We start from the raw sequence: 11232 nt of genomic DNA on the forward strand, positions 1-11232 counted from the left end.
GTGACTTGATCTTGTGTGTTATACTTCCAACTCATTATCTACGTCTTGTTTCTCATGTGAACCACATTTCAGGGTTATTTTCCATCTCCCTAAATTCCTCTATGTAAATTTCTTCTTTACTTCTCCCCATTAAATTTTGTTTTCTCTTCTATGTTAAAATTGATGAAGTTCCAACAGTTGTCCAACATTACTTCTTCCATCTCACCCCCCCCCCTCTTACTGGATTTTTCTGTTTTGGCATCTGGTAGGCACGTTTCCTTCTGGTTCAAACATTTCCACTTCATTATCATTTATTGATAAGCTTTGTAAGGTACACACTTTTCGCACAAAATTGATTTTAGGTCTTAATATTAAAACTGGGGGGCGAGACTGTGGTAAAGCTGCTTGCATCTGTAGCAGTACGTACTCATGCTGCCCTCTCCCCCCATTTAACACTTCCAGATTGTCTTTTGATCTCCTATCAAATGCATTGTGACAAGAAAGAAGCAAACAAAACTCTCAGGACCATTTGATAATTGCCTCCAAAATCAGAATATGCCAAATTAATGTACAAGGCTTGAGTTGTAGCAAAAGTGAATAGCTTTGCAAGCTTTCAGGAAAACTCAAACAGTTACATGCCATCTTTATAGTGAATAGCAATCTATCCTTTCATAACGGTTGATATTCCAACATGTCCTTTCCACTGCTTAAACTTAAATTTGGCATTTCTCTCTCTCTCTCTCTCTCTCTCTCTCTCTCTCTCTCTCACACACACACACACACACACACACACAGGGAGGGAGAGGGAGATTTTTAACTCACACCACCAGCTCTACAATTTCTTTTGATTTTAAACAGAAACCTATCTTCAAATCTGCAAGATGGAAGAAAGGATATAATCCTAACAACTTATTTTTAACCACAGGCACACAGCTTAGCCACGCTATTAGAGAAAAATGAAATGACTACTGAGATTTGTTATTATTTATCTAACACTGACAAGCTTACTTTGAAAATTAATGATGACACAGAATGTGTAGGGGATGGTAACAATGCTGATGATGAAGAGAGGATGAAATACAAATGGGTAGTCATAAAACATCAACTTTACTTGAGAAGAAGATGGAAAAAGATTTTGATTAGGAACAAGAGATAAAAGCAAAACACTGTTCTCACTGCATTCACAAGATCAGTGTAAATTTACTCTGTCATTTAGTGATGTCAAGGGTGCAATTAAGTCATTTAGGGCACTGGCAGATGACCAGTTAAAAAGTGGATCATAGGTTTTTGAGTAAATGGCATTTTTAATGGATTGGAGTGAACTGCAATGCTTGTTTTTCCAAAATCACTTGAAGGTTTGGCTAAGCTTTCTATTCGCGGTGAGAAGGGTCTTACATTGTGGGCTGCATTTAAGAAAGCTTTGCAGGAAGAGTTTGGCATGCAAACAAAAGCTGCAGAGGTTAACCAACTGCTGGCTCAATGAAAGAAGAAACAAGAAGACTCTCTTCAAGAATATTTTCCTGTAATGAAGGAAATTGCCAGCCGTGCCAATAATACTTGACTCCGTATTTCAGTATGTGACTGATGGAACAGAAGCTGACTCTGGCAGAAAACTTGAGTAAATGGCATTTTTAATGGATTGGAGTGAACTGCAATGCTTGTTTTTGCAAAATCACTTGAAGGTTTGGCTAAGCTTTCTATTCGCGGTGAGAAGGGTCTTACATTGTGGGCTGCATTTAAGAAAGCTTTGCAGGAAGAGTTTGGCATGCAAACAAAAGCTGCGGAGGTTAACCAACTGCTGGCTCAATGAAAGAAGAAACAAGAAGACTCTCTTCAAGAATATTTTCCTGTAATGAAGGAAATTGCCAGCCGTGCCAATAATACTTGACTCCGTATTTCAGTATGTGACTGATGGAACAGAAGCTGACTCTGGCAGAAAACTTCTACTTTATGGCACTGGAAGTGTGAGAAAGTTTAAGGAAAAAATGAGGCATTATGAAAGAGCTGTGAAATCATTGCTGAAAAGAAACTTAAAAAGTTGCAGCAGTGAAAATTTAAACTCCGTTAAGAAAGAGGCTAAAGACTCATGTAACAGAAATACGACAAACACAGCTTGGGACCCAAACAAAAAGTGTTTCAACTGTGATGCAAGCGGTCACAAGTCAAGTGACTGCAACCACAACAACAAGGGACGAGAAGAATAATCAAAAGGCGATTATGAATGTAAACAGTGTTAAGGCTGTAAATTTAAATATGTACGAATAACTAACTGAGAGGTGAAGGCATTAATTGGCTGTGGCAACCAATTTAATTTATTATGACATGATGTTCATTAGTCTGTGGATACTCCAATTTTGCAAGAAACAGATGGAGTCTTGACAGGATCTGGAAAAAACTTCATCTCTCCACATGCATACGAGGTGTGGCTAGAAAAAAAAAAATGGACTAGTACTGGGGAAACAATAAAACGAATGCAATAAGGCTGAAAGTTGCGTGGCCTGTCACGTGACTCTCGCTCCGCCTACTGCTCGAGTTTCATCTGCCTCCTGCACTCAGTCTGCCCGTGGCGTCTGTTTTAAGTAGTTGATGTTTTGTCTGTGCGTCGGAAAATGTTGAGTGTACAGAAAGAACAGCGTGTTAACATCAAATTTTGTTTCAAACTAGGAAAATCTGCAAGTGAAACGTTTGTAATGTTACAACAAGTGTACGGCGATGATTGTTTATCGCGAACACAAGTGTTTGAGTGGTTTAAACGATTTAAAGATGGCCGCGAAGACACCAGGCTAAAGACTCATGTAACAGAAATACGACAAACACAGCTTGGGACCCAAACAAAAAGTGTTTCAACTGTGTTGAATGCTGAATTTATAATCCATGGGACGAATAATTGGTATTGACAGTTCAGGCAGGCAGACAGCAATGTTGCTAGACATGAGTTATGCAGCCCCACACTCAGTCACTACTAATCACTTTCAGAGTTTGTGGCTCTGTGGTGGATGACTTGCATTTGAAACAGATGGAGTTTTCTCCCACTTGTGGTCATATGGCCCCATCAGCCTATTCAGAAGGAAAAAAACTTATTGAGAGCAGAGAGATGGCCACAAAATGTTTCCTTGGCTGGCTACACCATGGGAGGAACGTAGCGCCAAGCGACAAGCATAGAAATACTCCCTCCATAGAAATATTCCCTCGAATACTTGATTTATACCAGGACAGATGGCGATTCTTCTTTGATTAAAACAGCATCCCCTGCCCAGTTAAGGGCATTGCTTGCCTGTGAGTAGGTGGGTAACATTCAGGTGACTGTCACTCCCGATAATAATCTAAACATGGTTCAAGTCATTATTTTCTATAATGACCTTCTCTTGAAGTCTGACAATGAGGTGGACCAACTTGGAGCAATGGGTGTACACTTTGATAGAACAGCTTTGTGCAACAGTTATAGAAACTGTCATTTAGAAAGAGGAATATTTTTTGAATGCTGAATTTATAATCCATGGGACGAATAATTGGTATTGACAGTTCAGGCAGGCAGACAGCAATGTTGCTAGACATGAGTTATGCAGCCCCACACTCAGTCACTACTAATCACTTTCTCAAATGGCAAAAACAAAAGCCTCGACAACATGTAGTTAATGCATGAATTTATTTAGAGTTGCTGTTTGTAATATATAAACTCCAAAACTTGAAAATTGTTATTTAGTATCTAGTAAGGCGAAATATCATAAAGGTATTTGTTATACTTAACAGTAGAAATGAAAACTATTTTCACAATGTCAGCAAACATTCACAGTTTTTATTTTCGTTGTTAAGTATTTGCATTATGAACTAGTTCTGCGTTGAGCAGCTGAATAATTTACTCAGTGGGATGACAGGATGCTGCCATGGTGCCTTTTTAAATTCTCAAGTGTGTTGCAGTTATGCTAATGGGAAAACACCACTCATATCACTGTCAGAATCTGATTTAGAATAGCTCTTTTCTCCTCCGCTTGAGCTATGGCTGCTCTCTCACAGATTTATTATTAAATTTTCTGTGCATTTTTCCATGACGTCTTTGTGGCTGCTTATCTGATGACACATGCAGTTATGATCACAGTTTTTGTCCCCATCTTACTTGTCACTGTTTACAGCGTTTACTGGAAGATTCTTAAGTATAAAGATTAATTTTGTTGTTTTTTGCAGTGTAATTTCTTATTTGTGCCCATACCCCTTGAATTTCATTGAAATGACAGTGGCATGGAGGAAGCTGAATGATTTCATGCCTTTGCCTTTTATCAATCTCATCAGTTCTGTATGCTGGAAATTGTTTCTTTTGTGCTACAATTTTGAGCAGTTCAACCTTCTTTGAAAGTTGTCTGCCATCTCCATTTAGTCTTTTCATCCACTGAATGAGGTCACAGTGCCCCCTTCCCCCCTCGAAGTTTATGTCTTAGATGTGAACAACAGAATGATGTGGGGCATTATCCATAATGAGCACTGATGGCCTTGTCAGATTTGTCATAAGCAGTGTCATGAACCACTTTGAAAAAACCGTGCTGTTCATCTCTTCATTGTAATCACCTGTCTGTGCTGAAAGAAACATTAACAGAAAGTTTGGAACAAAATGTCTGATGTACCTGCACATAAAACAATAATTTTCCCCCCTTTTCCAACAGGCACTGCCATTGCATCCTTGGGCATTTCATTTTTCCAGCCGCTACTTGAAGAATGGCTGGCATTAATCCAAGTTTCATCTCACCATGTTACAGCCATGATTTTGCACAGTAATCTGCAATGCCATGCAACAACACCTGTCCTATCCATTAATATATCACATCCATTAAACACTTAGAAGCTGAAGCCTATGTCTTTGTACACTGTATGCAGTGAAAATTTGCTGCCTTTAAGAAGATCATCTTTATGAAGGAGCAATGTAGTTAATTTGGGATTTTCCCTTCTGTTATAATAGCCTGATGACATATAGCATGTTTGTAGGAATTGGTCAAATCTCTTACTTTTTCCTTGGCTGCTTTTTTCCTGGTGTCTGCAGCCTCGATTTGCCACTCTCATCACAATCTCTATTGTACTGTTCTTCCCATATCTTTACAACAGTGTTCACTTACTTTCAAAGCTGTTCAGTTCCCTTAACAACCTGACCAACAGGATAAAAGGGCTCGCTTTTCTCCTTTTCTTTGTCTACATAGTCCTTCACTGAACATGCAGATTCACAAACCTGGCTGTGTAGCACGATTTTCTTCCCCAGTTTCACTTCACATCTTGGTTATGCAAGCATAACTCGTCACAGTGGACATAGTTTGAAATTAATTGAAGCAAGTAAACTCATAAAAACAAAATAAACTATGAACTAGATTTCTAGTTACACAAACAATGAAACACATGCATGTCAATTTTACAGTATGGCAATGTGGCTTGTGCTACCTGCTCGAGCCCAGTCCATTACTGGCTGGCGTGCAGTGGTCACCAGACAATACAGTAACAATACTGAGCTGTCAGTACCAAAGACACATCTTCCAGACTACATTATTGAATATGATTTAATGTTTGAGTAGGTATTGAAACGAAAAGTATTTTGATTCGTTGCCCATAAAAGAAAAAATATGCTGATTTATTTTAAGCCATTAAATGACCTGCATTGGCAGGAAGAAGAAGAAGAAGAAGAATGTAAGCCATAAAACCAGTAAGATTATAGCCAAAAATTAAATTAAATTTTTTGTGGCACTGTTGGTCAGGGATATCCCAAGGTGTGGGTTCAGCTGCCCTGATGAAAAGGGTGTTTCTCCTCTACACACATTGGCCCCTTTCCTGCAGATATGTGAGAGATGTGTCATGTGCCATGTGTATTTGTGGATTGTAGATGAGTGTAATGAATGTGTGTATAGTGTAGTGTGTTGTGTGATTGTAGTCAGAGGGAGAGGGTGATACCTGGTGCCGGCACATAGCTTACTCCCCTTTAATAGCACCATGGGAGCAGCTCAGCTATATGTCCCAATTCTACAGATGAATTAACATCAATAGTGTCACATGCTCTCACTTCATGAGACAGTACTGCTACCTCCTCTTCTCCCCATGCCAGCAAAATGCTGGCTGTGAAAATTTCATCCACCACAAGGATTCGGACCAGCAGCCTATCTCAAGAACTGCACAGGCATGTGTTAGTGATCTCAACTTTGAACATGGGTAATACAGCCAAGATATTACTTGTAGTACTTTTCTGTGTGGAACTATGCTTTCATTGTATAATATATTTTTGTAATACTAGAAATACCAGAATGAAATTTTTACTATTTGCCAAAAGTTCAGGTTTGTGATAAAAACAGCTCTAACCAAACACATCTTTGTCTTATAACATTTGACAGCAACTTAGGCAGAATTGACACATTATTCTGGCATTTGACGTATCAGGTTGGTTTTGTTTTGATCTGTTTTGGGCAGTGACCAACGTTTGTTTGATAGGAGATATAAGCTCAAATGAAAATCTATTAATGCACTCCTTAACATGTGATTAAATGCTTAAAACTGAAATCAACAACACACATGAAACATCGTGAGTTCTTTGACAGATGATCACATTTTTGTCTGTTACCCACATATGATTAGACTAGTGATGCTTAGTATACCTGTCCTTCCAGGCATGTATTGAAAGAAAATTAGTAACACTCTGGAATGATTTTGCATTCTTTTATTTACCATTCTATGGGTAGTCAATTACAATGAATGTGAATTATTGTATAATCCAGCAGCATATCTGCAAGGTCTGAATCCAGACAAGGTTAAGACACTAGATTTGTGATTCTCAGGTTTTCTTGGTGCGAATGATTTTAATAATGTGATTTTGGTGTTCTGCCACGTTATTCTTTCCATTTTATGCACAATAGTATGACAATCAGCCCAGTCATCATCTTTTAGGTGCTGCAAGTTTTATTGGTATGTTTACTCGCTGCTTGGGCTCCAACCAGACTGTGAACTATTGTTGTCGCACCTCACTGTGTATAGCTTTATGTTTTTCAGACCTCACACTGATGTTCTGTGAAACACAAATTCTTTCAGCTTTTTCAAACTGTGGCAGATATGGTGGCTGTTAAGATTTTAATAAACTGAGTGCTGGACCCCAAGCGTTATTTAAATTAAAACTACCATCCCTGATTACTTGGTTTTCTGACATCTTTATTTCAACAGAATCCTTAGTTATGCTGTCCCAGAGGTAGTACCTTGAATATAATCATGAAATTAAATACAATGAGATCCAGTATTGTGATGTAAATGCTAAGTTTGTGGGGCAGCATAATTAGAGTGTCTGTCATGAACAAGGACAGTGGTTTCAATTTGAATAACACATGGGGTCAGGCACCCAATTTATGACAATCTTGTTTGTCATCATATCCATAAAAGTTGGAAAATTCTGAGAAACTTTTGTGTTTCACAGAATACCAGAGCAAGGTCTGAGAAACAAATGTGTCAAACAGAGCTGTGAACATCGGGAATCGAACTCAACTATGAACAATAGTTTACAGTATGGTTGGAGTCTAGGCAGCAAGTACACATAAAAACAAAACTCGCAGCATGTGAAGAAGACAGTTGGATCACTTGTTGAAATATTGTGCATAAAATGGAAACAATAGCCTGATAGAACACCAGGAAGCACATAGTTAATTACTAGATTTGTGTTTGAGCACCCATATTTGTAATTTCTATTTCCACGTATCAGTACAGGTGAATGTCGTTATAGCCCCACCAGTAAAGACACAGCCATTTCCTTTCAATACTTTTGTTCCGATAGAATTAGTGTGGAGTCTTTATAGATCTTTCTTTAACCGAGAGATGACTAAGGTGTTCTTATTTGTGATATATACATCATTGTGTTTTGGGAACAACACAATGGTACCACTGTTCATCATGAAATATAAAATTTGGCTGTCATCTCTCTCTCTCTCTCTCTCTCTCTCTCTCTCTCTCTCTCTCTCTCTCTCTCTCACACCCCCCCCCTCCCCCTCCCCCTCCCCCCTCCTCTCCCTTTTTGTGATACACATTTGTCTCTGCCAAAAATTCACAAACATGTTACAACATCAGAATTGGGAACCAGAGAAATAGACAGGTCAGTTATCAGAAGAAAACCAAAAGACTTGAAAAAACATTGGAGGTACTTACTCATGTTAAAACACTTATTCATGTTAAAATTGAAGCCAGAGTTGCAGTACACAAAATGGAAACAGACATAAACAATTGGGTGTTTCAATTGAAACCACATCTAGTTTCTCTTCAAATATTACGTGGGTTTTTACTCTTAACATTAATTGGTCCATTTATCACCAGTTTTTTTTTTCTTTTGTGATTGATGCAAATCTTTGTGATCTATTATTTTGCACAATGAATAATGGAGGCCGCAAAGAAGATACAAATTCTACTATAATTATTTATTTGTCTTATGTTTGATACTATATAATGCACATTTCCCTACTACATTAAGACTGAAATTGAACTTTGTAAAGAGTATGATCTTGTTATATCTTTAGTTAACATATTGTAAGAATAATCATAATATTGATATACAATAAAAATGAAGTATGATAAATATAAGGGGCAATCAAAAAGTTTCGGTTTGAAGGCCACACAGACCAATTGGGCAATATTACAATGAACACTGACACACTCATCCCACCAATGCACCAGCTTGAAGATACCCATTTGGTAAAACACTGTCTTGCTGCATTAATAAGTCTGTAACTGCGTGCTGCATATCCTCATCTGAAAGGAATTGTCAAATCTTTGGGGCATTTTTATGGAACCGAAGTCACGATAATCCCATCTGGGAGAGATCAGGACTGTAGGGCTGGTGCTAGTGTGTCTCCCATTTACATTGGTGTAACATCTGTGTGCTTTGCAACACTTGCAATATGACATGTTATCATGAAGCAGCAGCAGACCATTCATAGTTTTCTTGGACATTTCTCCTTAATTGCACGCTATAATTTCTCCAGCTTTGCACAGTACTATTCACCAGTGATGGAGACACCAGGTTCCTTGAATTGCTGTCCGTAACGGATGAAGCTAGCCTCCCAGATCAACCAGCATCTAGTGTTGAATCACGATCAGCACAGAACTTGGCACACCATTCCACAACTGTGGTATTTGGCCGGCATGTTGCCCCATACACATTCTTCATTTTCCAAAGGATGTGTACAGGCGTGTGTCCTTCGGTGGCCAAGAAAAGCACCAGTCCTTTTGGGTGCATTTGGTAATGCTGTCATAGTTTAAGTTTTCTCATTTACCACATGCACATCAGAAAGACACAAATGCCACATTAATCCCTTGCCTACATGTTGGCACTTGTATACCCACATCAGAGTCGCGCTGCATTGCATATATGATGCAGCAATGCCCTCAGATGGAAACATTTTGATGGCCGCTTACATATTCTTGTCTTACATCAACAACCCCTTTTGGTATGATGATAAACCTTGATTTTAATTTCTTTTCAGTGCTTTAGGACTGTGGTTTATTGTGCAGCGTACAAAGCAGTGCTTGGATTTTTCTTGTACAGCTCACCTAATACACCTCATTATATGCTGGTACTACAATAGCCACTTCCCAAGTGCTTTCTCATGGTGGTTGTTGAATATAGTGTGCCTCACAATCATGTGTGTGTGTGGAGAATTTCTTTGCATGAGGACAGAACTACAAGCAATTCCTTTAAATATGGGACCTAAAGCAGACCTGTGATGATTAATGGTGCAACAGATGACTTTAAATTTCCATGTTTGTGCTCGTTTGACTATGAGAAATGTAACATTTGTCTTAAAAATAAAAATGTTCTACAGCTGCAAACGCATTTTATGAAATTTGATATGGAAATATTACAGACTGTGATACCATGTGGAGAAGTCAATAATTAATCAGAAATACCAATGGATATAAAGATAGAAATATTTACATATGATCCATTTTTTCATATAACTGCCCTTTTGCTGTGATTCTTACCCCTTTAAAGCTCAAAGTCTTAGATTTTTGCTATAAATGTTATAGGATATCCTGTTCCATCATTGAAATATTAGCCTGCAAGACAAGATTTAATTAGCTACAGTTAATTTTCCAGACACTGAGAAGGCATTCGCTCCACAGATGTTTTTGAGAGACAGAGTGCAGCTGCCAGGCAAGCATAACTAAAGCGATGCCTGTAAGATTAGCAGTGTAAGTCTACAGCAAGAAGTACCCAGGTAGAATAGCAGTTATGCACACTTAAGAATTTGTACTATCAAATAAAGGAAAATCCTGGATGGAATGTAACAATATTATTAAAGGGTAGTTGCTACTTACCATATAGCGGAGATGCTGAGTCGCTGATACGTACAACAAAAAGATTGTCAGAGAGTGAGCTTTTGGCCAGCAATGCCTTTGTCAAAAATAGACAAAACACACGTATATGCTCATGCTGTCACTCATGCTCACGCGTATCTCACACACATGATCACAGTCTCTGGCTGCTGAGACCAGCCTCCGCATCCAGAGAGTGTTGTCGTGTGTGTGTGTGTGTGTGTGTGTGTGTGTGTGTGTGTGTGTGTGTGTGTGTGTGTGTGTGGTCTATTTTTGACAAAGGCCTTGCTGACAGAAAGCTCACTCTCTGACAATCTTTTTGTTGTGCCTATCTGCGACTCAACGTCTCTGCTGTATGGTGAGCAGCAGCTATCCTTGTCATAATATTGTAAGAATTTGTACTGTCAGGGCCCAAAGTGAAGTGATATGTTTGTGCAACACAGTAACTTACACTGTTTTGATAAGTTACTTTTTTAAAAGTTTAGAAAAATCATTAGGTCACTGAAAAGCAGTGATTCTTCTGATTACGATGCTGTTCCAATCCCGGGAGCGGAAAGACTTACCTTAGGGGGAAAAAAGGACTGGTATACACTCGCACACACACACATATCCATCAACACATATACAGACACAAGCAGACATCTCACAAGCAGACGTCATTTTCATTTCAGCCTCATGTTACACTTTCCAGCTTCTAATACCATGTCACCCTCACAACACCCACACAACGACCCCATTAAGTTTTATTTACATTCCCTCCGCAAACATGCCTTCGCCCTAGCCAGATTACGCTCCCACATTTTATTTTCTCAGGCTTGTCTGACATTTGGCATTACACCCAAAGGCCTCACACTTAAAGTTCCCATCTCTGGCTGTAACCCTTCTTTCCGTCAGTCCCTATACCAATTCCAAACTGAACAATCCATTGCCCTCACCCACCTAATC

General features: G+C 38.8%; 1 protein-coding gene across 1 annotated transcript in view; it reads left to right on the top strand.

Moving 5' to 3' along the window:
• LOC126194859 (protein SYS1 homolog) overlaps positions 1-9801 on the top strand; it is a 51485-nt gene extending 41684 nt beyond the window's left edge. The window contains exon 3 of the mRNA XM_049933203.1: positions 9456-9801. Coding sequence (XP_049789160.1) covers positions 9456-9696 — 241 coding nt within the window. The 3' untranslated portion in view covers positions 9697-9801. The remainder of the gene's footprint in view (positions 1-9455) is intronic.
• The last annotated feature ends 1431 nt before the right edge of the window (positions 9802-11232 follow it).

The sequence above is a fragment of the Schistocerca nitens genome, chromosome 7, assembly GCF_023898315.1.
Source record: "Schistocerca nitens isolate TAMUIC-IGC-003100 chromosome 7, iqSchNite1.1, whole genome shotgun sequence".
In the NCBI taxonomy this organism is placed as follows: domain Eukaryota; kingdom Metazoa; phylum Arthropoda; class Insecta; order Orthoptera; family Acrididae; genus Schistocerca; species Schistocerca nitens.